We start from the raw sequence: 19613 nt of genomic DNA, 5'->3' as shown, positions 1-19613 counted from the left end.
GAGGCCCGAGAGGTGCAGAGCCCGCCCCGCGCCTGGGGGCCTGAGGCGGAGTGAGGGGCCGGGCCGCCGCGCAGCTGTTCCGCATCTTTATTGAGCGCCTGCACGGAGCCTTCTCCGCCTTTGCTCCGCAGAGCCCCGGCGGGGCCGTGCCCGGAGTCCCGGCCCCGCGCTGGCAGCACCCGCGGGACTTCGGCCCCGGCCGCCGCTCCCCGCCCGGGGCGCCGGCTCCTCCTGCTCCGGGACGGCGGGGCCGGGCTCGGAGCTCCGGGCGCTCGGTACAAGCCAGGCCCAGCCGCCGTCCTCCGGTCCCGGAACCCACACCCTGCCCGTCCGGGGACCGGGGACAGAGACCGGACCCCCCGCCACCACCGGCACGGCCCGGGCTCCAGCGCCGCGCGCCCGCGAGGCCCCGGCCCGACCGAAACCCGAACCCCGGCCCGGCCTCACCGCCGTCCCCGGGCTCCGCGCAGCCCCCGGAGGAGCCCTCGAGCCCGGCCGGCGCCGCGCCCCGAGCCCCGGATCCCGCCCGGCGCCTCCCGAACCGGTTCCCGCCTCCGCCACGAGCGCTGCCGGCGCCGCTCCGGCGGCAGAAGAAGCGGCGCGTGCGCAGGGCGGGCCGGAAGGGGCGGGGCCGCGGGGAGCGCATGCGCGGGGCGGGGCCGGCACGGGTGCGGGGAAGCGGGCGCGGGGGCGCGGGGCGGGGCGGTGCCGCGGGGCGCGTGCGCGGGGCGGGCCCGAGGCCATTTGAGCCCCGGCGGCCGCCGGCGCCGCCTTTTCTCCGTTCCGCGCCGGTGGCGCCGCTTGCGGCCCCGGGGCGGCAGCGGCCGGGCCGCGCTCCCCCGGCGGGGCCCAGGTGAGGCGCGGGGGGCTCGGCCCGCGGCCGGCAGCGGTGCCGGGGCCGCTGCGGCGGGGAGGGGGCCGCGGGCGAGCCGGGGGGCGGCGGGGCGCGGGCGGGCGGGAGAGCGAGCGAGAGCGAGAGCGAGCGAGCTCTCCCCCCTCCCGGGGCCGCCCCGACACCGCAGGCAGAGCAGGGGCGCTGGGGCTGGGCGGGGGCTCCGTCCCTGGGGAGCCGGGGCTCCGCAGCACCGGGCGGAGCGAGCCGGGCCTTTCCTGGCGGGAGAAGGGAGCTGGAGCCCGGCTTCCCAGGGCAGGGGCCGAGCCCCGCGGGCTTGGGGTCAGGAACGGAGCCCCGGGCGGGTGTTCCTGGGCCAAACCCCGGGGCTGGGGGCAGAGGGGCGGCGGGAGGGCGCTGGGGTTTGGGGGGCCGGGAGGGGGGAGGGCGCTGGGGTTTGGGGGGCCGGGAGGGGGGAGGGCGCTGGGGTTTGGGGGGCCGGGAGGGGGGAGGGCGCTGGGGTTTGGGGGGCCGGGAGGGGGCAGGGCAGGGTGCGTGGGCCCTCACCGGAGGTGGGGGCCCGGTCGCGTTGGTCCCCGCAGTGAGGGAGGCCGGCATGCACCAGGCCAAATTAAGCGCAGGAGATAGTCTCTGGGCGAAAAGGCCCTTTTCCCCCGTCCAGGCCTGCACGGCGCCCGCAATCGGCACTCCCCAATAAACGCCAGCTCGTCAGTGTGCGCGCAGTCATGACATTTATTATTCATATGTGAGTCGTGACAGTGATTGGTTTACGATCTGGCCAAAAGCCAAGATCGTTTCACAAGCACAAGCTGGAAAGGGTGGGGGGCGAGCTGGGGCTGGAAGCCTCCATGAACTGGAACCAAACTGGAACTGGAGAGCAGCTGGGGCCGGAGCAGCCCATGGAGCTGCAGCCCAAACTGCACTGGAGGTGGAACCGAGCTGCAGCCAGAGCTCAACTGGAGCCGTCCACGCGCTGGACCTGAAAAACACAGGGGCACAAACAAGGAGCTGGAGCCGCCCACAAGCGGCACCAGACACAAAATGGAGCCAGAGCTGCACTGGGGCTGTCCAGGAGCAGGGAGGTGCCAGGGGATGCACAGCGGCCCCAGACCCCCAGGAGCTGCGCTCCCCCCTCCCACGCCCCACGCAAAGTCACCGCAAGCCCCCACTCACCAGCAGCCGCGTCCTCGGCCGGTTCTCCCGACGCCACAGCCCTGCAAGCGAGCGGCCGTCGTGCCCAGAGCGCAGGCAGCATCGCGGCAGCAGCTCCCGCAGCCGAGAAACATCGCGGCCCACGGCAAGCGCCGCCCCTGGCAAAAATTCAGTGCCTGAGGGACTGCGGGGTCAGGCGCACGGACGGGGACAATAAAACACTCGGTTGTCTGGGGTGAGGGAAGAAAAGCTCTGTAAAAATCAATGCACAAATACAACCACTGCACAAAGGCAAAACTTGAACCTTCCATCTTAACTGTCAACTTCACACCTGGACCGTACCCCGTGGCTAGCGAGCACACACAGCGGCTTAAACACGTCAGCTAAGAAACTGCATCAGCCAAAAGGAAACAAAACTGCATTTGCTTACCCCCTGGTCTCGGCAGAATCTCCCGGGGAGAGGCTGCTCCTGCTTGGCTGACCTGCAGAGCTGGGACCCGGCTGCAGCTCTGGGGCTCTGGCAGGAAGAAACAAACCCCATGCTTCAGAGTAACAGCCGGCACCTGAAACCGGGAACCAGAAGAAAGGGTGGACACCGGCAGGCAACGGGAGGCAGGTGGAGCCAGTCCAGGTGCCTCCAGCTGCTGGGGGCTCTCCTCCTGCCTCCTGTTACTCACCATGATGAGGGCAGCAGCCAGCCCCTCTGCTCCCCCTCTCTGCAGAGCCCCAGGAAATTCCAACAGTCAATCACTCATCCAGCCTCGGGGTTCGGGTGCTGAGACCGTGCCCCGGTGTCCAGGGAACGCCCCTCGCCCACGCAGCCCAAACCATCCTGGCCTGTCCGGGGCTGGCAGTGGGTGTAGTCCAGGGCGATCGAGAGAAAACGTCTCATTTTCAGATCCTGGCGCGTCCAGCAGCACTTGCACTGCACGGGGACCACAAAACCTGCAACAGAAATGCATTAACTCCACCGGGGGGCAGGACCTGCCGCCCGCCCCACGTACGAGGCGCTACCGACCCCCAAAACGCAGTCCGGCACGGGACAGGCGCTGCGCCCCCGCGTGCAGCCCGGGGACCCCAGCAGAGCAGAGCCCCGTGCGGCGGGCGGGTGCGGCGTCTCTCCGCCGACGCGGGACGGGCGAAGCGGGAGCGGTGCCCGCACACCTCACGCCTCGCCCGCGGGCTCGCCCCGGGCCGGGAGGAGCAGGGCGGCAGGAGCCGGGAGCCCCCGGTGACTCCCAGCAGGCGCAGCCAGCGCCCAGCGCGGGGCTCAGCCCCGCTGGAAGCTCCCTGGGACCCCGGAGCGGCAGCAGCCGCTCCCGGGATGAGCGGGGGGGCACAACCCGCCCCCTTTACCGCCGCGGGGGTGTTCGCAGGGGCCGGTCACCCCCACTGCCCCCCCCAGCCCCAGAACCCACTGCCCCACACCCCAGCCAGGCCCCGACCCAGGAGAACCTGAACACCCCCAGCCCCGGGCAGCCCCTCGGACCCGGCCGGAGCCCGGACACTCCCTCCCCAAGCCGCGGCCGGGCCCAAACACCCCCTTTCTCCCGCCACCCCCGCCCTGTCCGGGCTCGGGGCTCGGTGGGGGCACCACCCCCAAAGCCCCAAGTCGCCCAGAAACCGGTCCCGAGGTCCCGGGCAGGGCAGAGACACCGCCCCGCCGGTACTTGCCCTCGCCTCCGCCGCCCTGCACCGAGGGCTGACTCCCGCTCCGGAGCGCGCCCCCTGGCGGCTGCGAACGGTACCGCCCGGCAGGAGCCGTTAAACCCTCGGCGGGGGCGGGCCCACCCGCCGCGACCAATCAGCTTTGCCGGCCTGGCCAGGGAACCGCCAATCGCGAGGCGAGGCGGGAATCCGAGGCGGCCAACGGCTCAGCGCGAGGAGCCATGGCGGACAGGGGCGGGAAAACCTAAAGAAATACGGCGAGGTGGGGTTTGTGGGTACGGAGCGAGGGAGACACGTCTTCCTCGGCAATGAGCGACCTACAGGCGGGTGTGGGTCTGCCACAAGTGCGTTGAAGCACAGAGAGGAACCCAAAAGGCAGGCTTGCAGTTGTGCAAGTGATTTGTACGCGGCCACTCCCTTCCAGTGCACAGCAAGGCAGTGACAGCTCTTTCATAGCGAGGCAGGAATGAACACACGCCTAAACCCCATTCCAGCCGATTTCCAGTGACAGCAGTCCTCAGTACATGCCAAACACACAGATATTCGCACGGCTGAGCCTGCTCAGCTTCTGAACTCAGTTTCTAAAAGTAACGCTTTCCTCATTTTTTCCCCCTCTGACAAAGTCCGTGCTCCCCACACACCAACAAAATCACCCCAGGCCCCCTTTCCTCCCGGCCCATCTGACTCTCAATAAATCTCCAGCTACAGCTCTTGTCACTAGCTATAGAAAACTACCGCAGCCAAAAACAGTTTCCTTTTAAATTCCCATATTTAAAATACTTGGGGGTACTCTTTGCTTATGTTTTTTTTCTATGAAAAGGCTTTCTCATTTCTTAAATTTGCTCGTTCAGAGCTGATAGCCAAGAGCTACCCTGTCAATACTTTCTTGTAGCTGAACACGTTGGTTTTGTTCCGCGGTATTTACTCCTGAGATTCGAGAACAGCGAGAAATGAGCTCCAGCCTCAGCACGCGCCGTCCGGGCTACGCAACGGGGAGCTCTTCGCAGTTTCTCTCCTGCCAAGGGCGTCCTCTTCCGCAGCAGCACCTCTGAATTTGTTTTAAATTTAAGGTTGTTCTAAAGGTTTTAAATTATCCTTTTGTGAGCGTGTGGGTTTTGACTGATGCAGGCTACTCTAGGTGAACTTTCAAACCCACCACCTGCGTCAGAAATACTTTCTGTCATGCTGTCCGAAGATCCCACTGAGTTACTCACTCGCTCTTACGTCCCTTGGGTTAATAAACCTGGAGCTTCCTTCTTCCCTGCCATCAGATCAGGACTGGCGCTGCTCCACATCAGCGAACGCAGCTCCAAACCAGCATCTCCCTGCCTCTCAACACGGAACGGGCTCCAGCCGTATTTTTATCTTCATTTTCGCCTTTCACACAACTGAGATATCGCACGTCTCTCTGTGTGTGTATATGTATCTCAAATACAATAATAAATGGTTGTGATTAATTGGAAAATGTAGGATCTGGGCAGGACAGAGATGGTATGGGATAAGGGGTGGATAATGTCCTGCTTCTGGCTAGGATAGAGTTAATTTTCATGGGAAAGTGGCAGGGGACCCAGCTGAGATAGCTTACCCAAATGGCTGTTCCATACCATGTGACATCCTGCTCAGTATATAAAACGGGGATGGTGCTAAGGAGCAGCTTTTGCTACTTGAGAGGGAGCTGGGCATCAAGATCCACCATGAGCTTGGGTACTGTAAGTCACGTTCTTAGTTTATTCTGCTATTGGGTTTTTTCTCTTTTTGTTTTATGTTCCATTGTTATTCTGTTAAACTGTTTTTATCCTAACCCACGAGTTTTGTTTTTTTTTTTCTCCTCCCCATCTCACCGAGAAAAGTGTTGGAGGGAGTGAGTGAGCAGCTGCGTAGTACTTCAGCTGCCAAGTGGTGCTAAACCACAAGAGCTGCTTTTGGCACCTTGATTGCCCGTGCAGGGCTAGATGTTTGAAGGGGGGGGTCCCCTCTATACATCGTATAACTGATGCTACATGGAATAAGTGAGTGGCAGCGATCACACAGCTGGTTCAAATGGGAAACCCCCACAGCCTGGAATCCTGGAAGTGACCATAAACTGGCCAGAGCGTTAACACTTCACAGTGTTGCCAGAAGAGGTGACTTGTGCTGAAGAGGCCCCTCTGTATAATAAAACACCAGAAAATGAACAGTGGTGTCCTGTTTGCAGATGGATCCTGTTGGATTGTGGGTGAACATCAAAGGTGCAAAGCTGCTGTGTAGAGTCCTACGTGCCAAGTGGCAGAAACTGTTGAAGAATGAGGTGAATGGAGTCAGTTTGCAGAGGTGAGAGCCATCCAGCTGGCTTTAGATATTGCTAAGTGAGAAAAATGGGCATTACTTCACCTCTGTGTTGACTCATGGATGGTGGCAAATGCTCTGTAGGGTGGTGACAGCAATGGAAGCAGAGGAACTGGCAGTGCAGAGGTTCTGAGTTAGGGCAAGATATTGCTGCTTGGGTACAGAACCTGGTTGCAAAAGTACATCAGGCAGATGCTCACACACCCAACAGTGATGCTGCTGAAGAACATGGAAACAATCAGTAGGTAGACCAGGCTGCTAGAGTTGAAGTGGTTCAGGTGGATCTGGATTGGGAATATAATGGGGAGCTATTTACAGCTCAACAGGCCCATGACACATCAGGACACATAGGAGGGGGTGCACTATACAAACGAGCTCATGATTGAGGGGGGGGACCACAGGCTCTTTAGGAAGTGGAGATGAGAACAGGTGTTGTCCTGTATGTCAATGATCAGCCGGAGTGCATGGAGCTCCACCTGGGGATGGATGAGGACAGACAAGCCAGGATTAAAAGGAGGGCATGGACAGGTGACCTTATAGCAGGGGTCTGCTACAGGCCATCAAACCAGAATATCAAGAAGCTTAGGCACTCTATAGACAGATACCTGTTGGAAGGACAACACAGCAGAGCACAAGCCATCCAGGAGGTTCCTGGAATGCATGGATGATCCCTTCCTTCTCCAAGTGACAGAGGAGCCAATGAGTAGACATGCTATGCTGGACCTTGCTCTCCCCAACAAGGAGGGGGTGGTGGGGAAGGTGTAGCTCAAGGGCAGCCTTGGCTGCAGTGACCATGAGGTGGTGGAGTTGGAGATCCTCAGGGCAGCGAGGAGGGTGCACGGCAAGCTCTCTACCCTGGACTCCAGGAGAGCAGACTTTGGCCTCTCCAGGGATCTGCTGTGCAGAGTGCCATGGGATAAAGCCCTGGAGGGAAGAGGGGCCCAAGAAAGCTGGTTCATGTCCAAGTGCAAACCAATGATGAGTGGTGGTGTTGTAACCCATCCCTGATCCTGCAGGGATGTTTCAGGGACTGCTGAGCAGCGCTTAAACAGAGTCAAGGCCTTTCTTGCTCCTCACACCACCACACCAGTGAGTAGGCTGGGGGACACCGCTGGGGCTGCTGATCCAACTGATTCCTTACTGTATGACAGAATCATGGAATGGTTTGGGTGGGAAGGGACCGTTAGAGCCCACCCAGTCCAACGTCCCTGCAAGGAGCAGGGACATCTCCAACCAGACCAGGTTGCTCTGAGCCTCATCCAACCTGGCTTGAATGTTTTCATGCTCAGCCATAAAATTAAGGGGAAGGTTGGCCAGGGGATTTAATATCCAACTCCAGGACATAAATGTTTATTTTCTTAACTGTGTCCTAGGAGCTGTTTTTAGAAAATGCAATCAAGCCGATTCCTCCAGGTATATGTACAGCATACATTCAAGACTCAGAAAACAGACATTTTCAGCCTCTGAAATATCGTGTTCCTTACTCACATAAAAAAAGTGAACACATGAAAGCACGGGGTTCCTTTCTGCTCAGAACAGCATTTTCCTGTGAGCTTGTAAATAAAAACATGATTACAAAAAGCCACCAGGGGGCAGCACATGAAAACATTTGTGCTATAAAAGAACATCCACAAAAAAAAAAATTTTAAAAGAAAATATCAAAAAGCCAAAACTTTCTGCCCTTATCCCAACTTTTCAGGCTGATATTTAGCAAATGTATTCTCCCCACCCTCCTCCTCATTGTTATGCTTTATGCACTGATCTCTCTTCTCTACATACCTGAAATGAGGAGCAATTCCACTGCTTACCGCAGGCACAGGGTTAAAATGGAAGTCAAACTGGTTTCTGGAAGAGGATTTAGTGGAAAAAATGAGTAAACAGAAGCGATATGACAAAAAAATAAAATGTCCCAGCAGACTAAATGGCTTTTGCTTCCTCTAGGGTTTAACAAAACATTCCAAACCTCTGAGCTCTCTCCTAACTCGGTTTCGTTTTGTTTACAAATACGTAGGAAAACGCCACCCGAAAGGAAGTGCTGCAATTTTTCCCACACCCAGGAACACGCTCCTGCCCCTTCGCCAGCCCGGTACTCCGGGATCGCTGCCACCCCAAGGCCGTTGCTACAGGTTTGGCTGGCGACCGCGCTGCCGCTGGCACAGAAGCAGAGAAAGGATCCAGCTCTGCGCCTCGTGACCTGTGCAAGCTGGAAGTTGTCTCCTCTCCTCCGCCCCCTCGGTCCTTCTCTGCTGCTGCTGTCAAGGACCGGGCTCAGCACAGGGTAAGAGAGCCGAAAATAAAACCACTGTGGATCCACGCGAAAGCTTTTAAACTGGCACCTTATTTAAAATGCTAATTATTTATGGGCTTTAATGCATTTTATGGTCTGTGACGCTAAACACAGAGTAACTGCTCTTAGAGCATCTTGTGTTACAGGCTGAGCACAGGAAACGCAGTAGGGCAGCTACAGAAACGTGCAGACTACCTAAGCTATTCCTAAATACCGACCCATAATACAACGTACATGCAAAGCCTACCAACAAAACGAAGCATAAAGGGTGGACTATGAGTTCCTCAGGAAAGGCAGGTAAGAACTAACCAAAAGACAAACCACGAAAGCAAACACTCCTATTTTTCAAACGGCAAATTCAGCTCCTAACAAACTGCTCCTGTGCCTCTGACTTGTTAATTCAAACAGACACTACACAGGTTCCACTGCGAACATCGCAATGAACTGGGAAATTAAAACGCAAGCACCAAGTCAGCAGAAGTCACAAATTTATTAATCCTTAAATATATCAATCATTTACCATTATGGCAAGAAATATGTACACTGTGTCCCATGGTAAACTGCAGTGTTCCAAAATGACTGAAGTGCGTAATTCCGTTGTGGTGGAGAGAACAAATCACAATTTCCTCACGTCTTGGTGTGGAAGACAAACTTGGTCTACAGTAATACGTCAACACCACATGCTATGTTAGAAGTATTAAAAAAAAAAACCACCCTACACCTAATTTGTTAATTTTAAATACAGTTATGCCACTTATAGCTGCTTCACAAAAAAAAAAAGTAAAGAAATTAATGAGAAAAATAAAATGAGGCCATTACTTTTTTCACAGATCCCATTGGCAGGTTAATATGGCTCAACACATATTTATTGTAGATGCTTATTTTAAATATATATTGTTTAAAATCATGTTGTAATTATCAGAGAAGCTTAAATCCATCTACCATACATCCACTAGTAACAACATCAAAATGTTTAAGAACTGCTTTTGATTAGTAATCAACACAGAAAGGTGAAACGATACAAATTAGGAAGTTTTCCCGTTTTAAAAACGTCAGGCTGCCGAGTTGTAAGTTTTTAACGGCTAAAAAGGACATGGATTGAGATATCATGCACTATACAGCGCTGCAGAAAACAGATAGCCCTGTTGGTAACAAAACAAATAAAAAAAAAAAAGAGAGAAATAACCGATTCCTGTATTTTTCTACTAAAAATGGAAGCGTGTAGACATAAATGCTTGCAAGGATATATTTTCACAGCAACGTAAGGGAAGTAAAAGCAGTCCCCGCTAAAGTCTGCGTTCTGAACCGACACCGAGAGCGTTCCCCGCGCAGCGTACAGGCGGCGGCAGCAACGCATCAGGGGCCAGACAAAATTGGTGATCCCGCAAAGGCTGCCGACCTCGGGGCTGCACGCAGTGTGGGGATTTTTCAGAAACCAAGAGCAGATCGAGGGGGAAGAAGGAGGAGAAACAAATCTGTGTGTTAAGAGTCTTGTGAGAAAACTGGAGTGTCCACTACGCACTTCCAGAGAAGCAACGGCAGCAGTGTGAAGGAAGTAAACTCCTCATACTAAGCTTTTAAGGCCTAAGATTTCTGGAGTATGTTAACCATGCAGCTGGTCTACAGCTTAACCCAAATTTTATATATTTTAAAGTCTCCTTAAAAAATTTACAGTACACCCTATAAGCGATAAAAATCTATCTTTCTCTATTCTTCCCTTTCAACCCCCAAAACCTGCCCATCGATCATCACTTAGTTCCTTACCATTTCTAATTTTGCTTCATCATCCAACAGAAATCTTCAATTAACAGAGCAAGAAAGCAAAGGTAAAGCCTCAAAAGAAAAAAAAAAAAAAAGCTGCTGGCTCACCAGAACACTGACAGTTAATTCTGAGGTGACCAAGCCAGCAAATGCTGAGATTTTTCCAGTTTACACAGAGTAATAAACTAAGAGGGCTTCAGCTGGTACAAAGCCAAGATGTTATCACTTCCACACTGATCAGTGATTTTGTCCATGACATGCTGTAATAAAAATCTGTTTTACAGGAACGGAGCTGCCAGTGGAAATCCTAACCATGCCTACCAGAACCAAAGCAAAATCCTGGGACTCGGGGGGGGGGAAGGAGGAGTCAAAAAAACAGTTCTTAAAAAAAGAGGGTAAAATGTAATTTTTCTTTTTTTTTTTTTCTTTTTTTTTTTTTAATAAACAGGATAGTTGTTAAAGTTGTCTGTCAAAACTTGGCATAAATGGAGAAAGTGACAAGTGTATTCTGTATCTACTGCTGTCCATCAAATATACTTTTTTTTCTCCTTTGTCTTTTATGCCTTGTTATTCTCTATTTGCATGGAACATCACCTTCATCGAAATGTTAACAGCGTACAGATGGAATCTACAGCAACATGGTGCATCACAAATGTGTTTACATGAAGAAACCTTCACAACTTCATGCACTCAGAAACATGCATGAAGAGAAACGGGATGGCCGAGGTGGTGATCAACCAGGTGCGTTGGGTACAGAAAATGCAAGAGCGGCACCGCTGACATTTTTAGCTAGGAGGAAGGAGAAAAAAAAAAAAAAAATTGCTGTTACTGAAGTAACATCACCACCAGATAACAATACATGCTCAACTGTTAGCCAACAGTATTTAAAAAACCTTCTCAAGATGATTTCATATGATATTGTGAAGAAAACAGGTTAAAAAAAAAAAAAACCCCAAAGCTCAGGCAAAGCATTCTTTTATTTTTTCAAACCACTTAACAGACATTTTCATCTTTACAACATGCCGGAGAGGCTGTTAAAATAAAAAAAAAAAGGAAGCTGAGGCAGGAAGCCAAAGTGCTTTCACTGATTTCTGAAAGGAGGGAGGGCAGAATTCAGATGTGAATCTCCGAGTCCAAAATCCCTCCTCAGCAGGTACGTTACAGACGCTGCCACGGACCGAGAGCCTCGTGCAAAAACTGAACCAAGTAACGCGGACAAATCCAAGTTCATGCACATGCAAGACATGCTAGCGCCGTACGCAAAGAGAAAAGGGAAGAAAAGGAGCAGGTAAGCAAGTAGTTAAGGAGCTCTGCTTGTAAGATCATTTGCATTACCGTAGCATCTAGGGGCCGAAGGCGTGGCTGGGATCCCGCTGTGCTAGGCACTGTACAAACACAGAACAAACTCTTTACTGCGGTCTCCTTGCTGTTTGGGATTTAACTTGCGAAAGTGTAAAAAGGGGTGATAAATGAGGGAGCCTCAGGTCTGAATTTCAGTTTTAGGTCCGATAGCTTCTGACTGCCCATATCGTGCGGGGCTACGGTCTGTGTGTACGCAGACACAGTTCTGCAGAAATGCACCGGCACAAGTTCTTCAGAACACGGAACACAGAGCAAAATTTCCTCCCATCAGTTGCATCACTCGGAGAGAAACAATGGACAAGACAGAAACCAAAGGTTGTCTTGTCTGACTCGCAGCGAAAACTACAGATAAAATTTATTTATATACTAAACACACAGTTGTGCTCCTAATCTTTTCCAAATAAATTACCTGCCACAAGGAAACAGTTCTATATAGCCCTGAAAACAAATAAGCGACTGCTCGCAGCAAGTGATGCGACATCATCTAGGACGCCGTGTTTGCAAAAGCAGATCACAGCTGTAATGGCTTTTGCAAGTTTATTAGATTGGAAATCCCTCAGGCATTATGTGTAAGATACTTTTTAATTATGGCATTGCCATTATTAGCTACTGTGTATTGGTAATAATTAAATAAATAGCTGTAGACTGTATAAATTTCAGTGAAAAGAAAGGAAGGATAATCTAGAACAATATTTTAATTATATTTCTTCTGTAGTTTTCCAAACTGGAGTTACTGGTACAGTGCTGCTCTGACTGGGAAAAGGAAAAGCGAAGTCCAAGGCAGGATGGGTTACAGAAGATGAGCTCTGGAATGGCGCTGCATGGGAATCTACCAGCTGAACTTGAGAAGATGGGGATTAAGGAAAAAATACACAAAATAATGGTAAGAAAAATGACAGTGCTTGGGCAGAAAGGGGAACTGTCAGCCTAGAGGAGACACCCCAGTCTTTGCCAGTGACCTGAGCACAAGCAGCAGGACTGATCTCACGTAGTGTACTTACACTTGGGTGGAATTTCATAAATAAAACCAGGAGCATTGAGCAAGGAGAACTTTGAGAGCTGGGTAATCCAGCAGCGTTACACGTAGTAACAAGAACTACAAGGCTGCACGCTCAGCCAAAGTTTCTACGTACTCGTTGTCTGGAAATGACAGTTGAGGATAAACACATGGCTGTCTTAGATGACCTGCTGATGTGATGCAGGTGACAAAAGTGCAGAAATCATGCCAGAACACGGCAGGTGTAGCTTTATCAACAGGGGCAAAAAAAGAAGACATTGTAAAGTTAAATAAAGCCCTGACCACAACTGTATGCAGTGTTTCAGAAGAATCCAAGCTACTGAAAAGACAAATCTCAAACTAAACAAGACAGTGAAGAGCTACTAAGGTAGCCAGGAAAATGGAGATCCTGCCAAAAAAAGCCAACCAAGTACTATGAAAATAGAAGGTGGGAAGTGATCTCATCAGCCTTCATGTAAAACAGCTCATGGCTGCACAGGAGAATGACGACGAAATAAGAATAATCAAGGATACACTGAAAAATGATTAAAACTTAGAGACTGGAGAGTAAGGTTTCTAACCATTGGACTGCTGATATTTCAGAACAGTGATATAAGCAAGTTCAAAAAACCCCTCTTAATTTAAGATGAGGGTTAGGTAAGGGATCTATGTGACATTGGTGCCAGTGCTACACAGGAGCTACACCTCTAGGACTAGGTTCAAACTCAGAGCATCTCTCCAGCCATAGCCATGCTCTAAGGTTTTGAGCTGCTACTCCTCCTCTGTGACCGTTTCAGCTTGGACACCCTCTTGCAATCCCGAAATCTCCTCCATCTGTCCCCACTGGCACAGACAAAACCCTGCAACCCCTCAAAAAGAGAAGGGGGGAAAAAAAAACAAAGGAAAAGATGAAATAATGTTCTAGTCCAGTTCATGTCATTCTGCTATAAACACTTACTGTCCAGGGTTTCTGAAAACATCCAAAATCTACCTAATGCTGCATTTCAAAGAAATATAACTGCTCTCTCAATATTATCTGTTAAATCACTGGCAATGCAGCTGGAATGTGAAAAACAAAGGACGATATGGCTCCTGCTCCCATTGCTTTCACATTTTAAAATAAAATACAATAGTTACCAGTAGGTAATTGAATTTACTTTTTTCCTAAATAATAACAAGAAAAAAAAATAATCCCCACAGAAGTTTAACACTTCATTCTATTATGTTCCTTACTTTATCAAGTATTATTTCATAGGGCAAAATAGCGTTACAAGGGGTAAAATCTGGGACATCATGAAGTTTGAAGGATGAAATCGAAGCTCTTACCCTCCACGCAAGGGAATTCAGCCACTATCAACATCGGGAGACCTCACACAAATGAAATTAAATCCTACACAGAGGGCCTGCACCTTAGCAAACCAAAGCCTATACCAGTGCTGCCTAACTTGGAAACAGCCTAACCTAAGCCAGAACTCAGCAAGGTTGGGCTCTGAGGGGCACAGCAGCGTTAGCGAAGGCTGCAAGCAGAAGAAAAAGCAAAGGACTTGAGCAGAACCTCCTGAAGAAGCTGTGACTCTGTGTCTTGTCACGGCAACCGTGCGCGTGCTGTAATTTACGCTGCTGAGAATCTGGCTCAAGGAGTTCAGGTTTGCGCGCGTTGAGTAGTGGCATGACTCCGAGGGTGCGAGAGGGCATGCAGAGATGCCCAAATGGAAAAAAAAAAAAAGAGAAAAATGATGGTGGGAGAGATCTGAGGCTTACCCATGACTATTCAGCAGTTAAGCAAAGAGAGTGTGAGAAAAGAGGTACCTGTATGACTTAATTTACAAAGTAAATACGTAAACTGGCTCAAAATCAACTTGCAGAAACTTCAGTTCTTCAGAACAGCGATACTTTTTTCCTCGAAACTTTCCAGTCAGCTCTAACAGCTCCCTGCATCCTACTGCTTTTTATTTTTTCAGGTTTTCCAACCCTATTTTGTTTTATCAAGCCTGATCTACATCAAACCATTTTTCTGCTCCTCAAGCTGTCAGCTCAGGGACTGGGTTGGATTAGTGGGCATCACAGTTGAAAACAACAACAACAAAAAAAGCATTATTTTAACAATATTTGCACATTACTGAATATAATACACACTGCACGAATCACCACAAGAAATTACATGATAGAGAGGACAGTTTCGTAGTTTTTAAGGCCAAAAGCAGCTATTAGACATCTGGTCTGACCTACAGAATTGTTTCTTACTTGATAGGTACTGTCGGTGACCCTGAACGGTGAAAATGAACGTTCTGCCACTTCCCGTCGCGCCGGTGCCAGACCCGCGTTTCCTCCGACTGCATCGTCTTTGGCATCCCGCTCCCGTCCATGTACTGGGTGAGCCGTATGTACGCGATGCAAGCAGCGTCGTCACCCACCAGGTGGACGTGAGGATTGAGGATAATGGTGTGGATTGGCTTATTACTTTTGGATAAAGCTAGGAAAACAAACACGCGCGGAGAGGATAAATTACATTTTCTCTATGTAAGCCAAAATAATTAATCTCGCCCCATTTTACAAAAGAAAAATCTCAAGCTTAGCAGATACAAAACAATAATTACTGTTTACTGATAATCATGACTGACAACTAGCTCCAGTACATTGTAGAAATGAGCACAGTCACAGCATAAAGGATTTCCTGCAAGGAAACCAATCCAATGTTTAACAGTACAGATTATTTAATCCACGTAAATATACGGATTAAATAAAGTGGGGGCCACCATCTTGAGTTTCCCAATTAAGTTTTCCCAACGCTTCAGTTTCACTGCTGTGTCTAATGTCTAGTGACATTTGTACTTCACAGTTTAAGTTAAAATAATTCACTCTTATGACATATTTTATTAAGTGCTGATACCTAGCAAAACTAAAAAGCAGTGGTAAGAAAAGAAACATTTTAGGAGAAAAATATGGAGAATGCAGTTTTGGAGATGGAAGAAAATTTAGGAATGCGATAATCCCACTTTACACTCAGACATTTCTCAGTAACTACTGGACAAGCTGATACCTTCATTTACAATATTTTATTTCCTTTAGAGTCAAGTTTGCCCTAAAATGGTTACCTACCTTACATGATCTTCCAAAACTTTATTCAGTCCACTCTATGGGTAGTTTTTCCTTGCTATAGCTGACATGATTGTAATATATATATATAATATATCTTGATGTTTTCACATATAATAAGTATGAGAATTACTTATCTATGTTTTCTTTGTTTTTCTTTTCTGCATCTTGACTTTCTCTTTCCAAATACCTGACCCTTGCCTCCGCTACACAAACTGCCCTAACATGTGTGAATGAGCGCAGCAGAAACAGACAGAAGAACAGGTTTTGCAGAACTTTGCAAAAAACCAATAATCCCTTCCCCTGCCCAGATCAATTAACTCCCAAACAAAAATGCCAATTAGACTGGAGAAACACAATCACAAGGAGAAGATTCACAGTGATGAAAAAGGAATCTTTACCATTTTCGAAGTAAAACCGGTGGAAGTCCATCCCTTCTACTAGATTACCCAAAGCTTCAGGTTCAAAAGACGTAAGGCCCGGATCACAGATTTTTCTGTGGAAAAGAGGAAATTCTGTAATTATCACACGCAGTTATGTAACACAGCTTTGGAGAGATGACTTTGAAAATGTTGCCTTTATTCCCACCGGACACGTTACTTACCTCTACCATCAGACTGGAAAAGAACAGAATTTAAATGGGGAAAAGTCATGGAGTTCTGCTTTCAGCTAAATTAGTAAATTTGGCAGCTTGCTTTAGGTGGACTAGAGTTCATGTCACTCATCTTCTCACCAAAAAAAAAGAAACTGCCCCACAATTCAATGGTATTACAGGTAGGACTTGTTACCTGTGACTCTGAAAACTGCTTCTGTGCAATCTAAAGGATTTTTTTTTTATGTCTCACATCATTATTTAAGCAAGATTTAATTTTTTTTTTTTTAACTGACAAAATTCAGATGAGAATTTGGAATAAGTTTCCACTTGACAACAGTAGAACAAAGGTTTTTAGTTTGGTATGATCACATTAAGTTTAGCGCTGGCAAGTCTTTACAGAGGAAGGAGCAGTGTCACTGTTGAAGTGTGAGGCTTTTCTGTACCTTAAAAAAATTTTTTTTTGAGATAGGAAGAGAAGAGCGGCAATGAAGAAATTGTGTCTTTGCAGAGAAAAGCTGAGAGAGAAATCAGTTCATTTTTCCCCAGCAAATTGTCGCACAGTGCTCAGTAGAGGCTGATGGAACCTAAATTCCACGAGGCCTTTCACGGCCTGAAGTACAAATGGGATTCCAGCTAATATCAATCTTCACATACAATAAAAATCTTTCGCTAAAAGAGGCTTCTGCTGTGCTTTCTGGATTCTAAACCACAAACAGGACTTTGCTTTCGTACACCAAGACAGGTCACTGCGTATTTTGCGTCAGGATGACAATCCTGTCTCGGCAGAGGAGTACATTGGATTTACGCAAGCAGCTCCTCTGAAATTGGCAACCAGGCTCGTGTAAAGCCAGGGCAAAGCGGAAATGAAAGTGTCTTGTGTTTCTTGGGGGCATTTGAGAACCAACCTCAACAATACATAAATAGAAACACACGCGCTCATATATAAATATGTGTATTTGCATATACAGGGTCAAACACATCACGTCCCCTCGCTCCCTCTGAAATGAGAAAACTTACGTGTAAGCTTCAAAGTCCCCATTGTTGATGGCTTCAATCAACTGCTCAGTAACCTTGATAATCTCCTGCTTACGAGCTAGAGAGAGACATAGATACAAGTCTTAAAATGGAAGGCAAAGCAGAAGGTGACAGCTGAATGGCCGTCGGAAGAACAGCCGTAAGAAAGGTGGTGTGTCATTCCTCAGCTGGCGCGACTGCTGTTTCTCTTCCTTTTCTATGACCAAAGGACACGACGTTATACCGCTGCTGTACGCTGTTCTGGCTTCAGTGTGCTCCTGTATTCAGGAGGACATCAAACACACGTCAAGACCAATCCACTTTTCTCATAATCTTTCCTTCACTGAAGGATCTGCCATTTCAAAAGCAAAACAAAACCCAAACTCAAACCTCAACTCTTAACCTCTAATTAACAGAAACTGATTATTATGCTCTAACGTTTCATATACACACGCGGCCTTTACCTTTTAAGTGCCTAATGCTGATTGTCCGGCATCTTTGTAACACTTTGTTGGCCTAACGTGTCCGTTGTTTAAGTAAAGAGGAACGTAAGCCCTAAGCCTGTAATCGAGTTTGTCTAGCGCAAAGCTCGCGGATTACGGAGCAGGCATACATATCCACACAGGTCTAATCACAACACAGCGCCTTTCAGCTCTGACTTCTGCGATCCTGCCTGTCCTTGGCTTGTAAAATGCTCAACGCATCTGCATCACAACGAACCTCAATTAGATAATTCGGTGATACCACAGTACACCTACTAACGAATATAAGTCCTAAATAGCAATATAATACATTAAAAACAAGCAGAATATGTATTTCTAGCAAGAATATGCCAACTCAAGCAGTGTTCATGTCCGCTTCCAAGGCAAAAGAACGTGGAACAGTTTCTCCTTTATCTACTCGTCAAGAAACGAGCTCCCAGTTCAGTATTTGCTAATGCTGATAGGAGTCACGCTGAAACAGCGCAGAGTAAACAAACTCCTGCACCGTGGCCCGGTTATTGCTAACACCAGGTACTCCAGGAGAGCAAAGTTTAAGAGGTTTTATCAAGATGGAAAAATCTTACTGACTTCTGCTTTTAAAAACTTGATTTTTGAGGAACTGACTTTTGTATTTTTGCACTGTAGTGAAGTTCAATCTTATACCGATGAAGTTTTCATAAAGATCATGCAAAGAACAAAGAATTTTAACTAAGAGATGTTTCGATGGCAGATCAGCAGTGGCTCCATTGCCACATGTTTAAACAACACCGACCAAACTGCGGACGCCGTATGGCACGGTCAGCACAAGGCAAGCGGCAGGATGGACGCGTGAGAAATGACGGCGCAGTGTTAGAGAAGTCTGGCAAAAAGAAATCTGGAATGCGCAGACTTCACGCAGTGAGGAAATCACAAGTTTGTGCATGCAACATTTGCATCACGTTCCAATCAGAGACTAGGAAATTACTGACTACTACATCAGAGAGTGGAAAATGAGGTAAAAATCTCTGATGAGCTGCTACATAATCGTGAGATCGCGTTATTTGATAACAATTTAAGCCATGAAAATGTCTACAAAGGTACTGTCGTTTCCACAAGCAACAGACGTAAAACCACACGGACGCGTCATTTTACTTCCTCTGAGCTGGACACAATTGGCAATATTCCCTTTTTCCCTACCATCAGGCACTTCTTTTCCAAGTTTCACCAGGAGAAGCCCACCGTTGACTTACATGTCATTCATATTGTGACAGGGGACAGCAAACAACAGCGAGTATCTGATTATATCCCGTTCCACAGCATTCTCCGATCCAAGCCCAGAGGCTTATTAAGGCATTTTGGTTTGTTTTAAACGAATGGTGTGGAACAGCGCAGTTTACTGGGATGATTACCTGGCTCACCGGCATCTGTCCGCGCCTCCGATAGTATGAGCTAAAGGAATGTGAACGTCAGAAGCTTCTCTCTGCAAATCTTTGAGATTTTAGGACTTGATTTCAATCTGAATGAGCATGGAAATTTCTGCTAACACGCATTTTTAAAAAATTGTTTTGAATCAATCAAAATGTAGCACTTCAATCGTACCTTTGATGCTGTACCACATTACAACATCAACCCCAGAAGGGAGAAATCGAACCTTATTGCCAAATTGTTCTTTTTCATCTTTTTTTTTTTTCCCCCTTCCAAAATGAAATTGCAGCAGAACTTATCTTTTCATGAAGCTTTCTGACAGGAGCCACCTAATATTACAGATTATGGTTCCAGCAAAGTTTCTCTGGGCAGTACTAACATCTACTAGAGCTGTGCCTGCTGACCTGTCCATGGAATATAAAACTCATCCATCAGGAAGCTTGACAGGCCAGCGAATTAAGTAAAGGAGATTAAAGCAGTATCACGGGCTCAAATCAATCACCCTCCAACTCCAGCACCGCGTCAGTTCTTCCAGTACTTGTGGAAAGACTTCACGGTTCGCAACGCGGACCGTCAGGAACGGAAAGATGCTGCCAAATCATCTGCCTTCCAACTCA

The 19613-nt window shown here is 48.8% G+C and overlaps 1 protein-coding gene and 1 long non-coding RNA gene across 30 annotated transcripts in view; both read right to left on the bottom strand.

Moving 5' to 3' along the window:
- Window positions 1-2031: 2031 nt before the first annotated feature.
- LOC147600758 (uncharacterized) lies at window positions 2032-2948 on the bottom strand. Its single transcript, XR_015258569.1, has 3 exons — window positions 2683-2948; window positions 2436-2568; window positions 2032-2235 (listed from the first exon to the last, which is right to left on the bottom strand). It is a non-coding gene; the product is annotated as an uncharacterized LOC147600758 (long non-coding RNA).
- Window positions 2949-10128: 7180 nt separating this feature from the next.
- The window catches only part of CAMK2D (calcium/calmodulin dependent protein kinase II delta), a 131651-nt gene continuing 122166 nt past the window's right edge, over window positions 10129-19613 (bottom strand). For 15 of the 29 annotated variants that reach the window (XM_086747069.1, XM_086747072.1, XM_086747070.1 and 12 more), the window contains 5 exons: window positions 17114-17189; window positions 15903-15997; window positions 14650-14878; window positions 11382-11431; window positions 10129-10835 (listed from right to left, as the gene is read on the bottom strand). In XM_086747069.1, the coding sequence (XP_086603195.1) occupies window positions 11425-11431; window positions 14650-14878; window positions 15903-15997; window positions 17114-17189 (407 nt within the window). In that variant the 3' untranslated portion in view covers window positions 10129-10835; window positions 11382-11424. Of the gene's footprint in view, window positions 10836-11381; window positions 11432-14645; window positions 14879-15902; window positions 15998-17113; window positions 17190-19613 lie in introns of those variants that run through there. The other 14 variants (XM_086747099.1, XM_086747082.1, XM_086747075.1 and 11 more) reach the window with 2 other exon arrangements.

The sequence above is a fragment of the Chlamydotis macqueenii genome, chromosome 4, assembly GCF_036417535.1.
Source record: "Chlamydotis macqueenii isolate bChlMac1 chromosome 4, bChlMac1.mat, whole genome shotgun sequence".
In the NCBI taxonomy this organism is placed as follows: domain Eukaryota; kingdom Metazoa; phylum Chordata; class Aves; order Otidiformes; family Otididae; genus Chlamydotis; species Chlamydotis macqueenii.
This window is presented reverse-complemented; position numbering and strand designations above follow the sequence as displayed.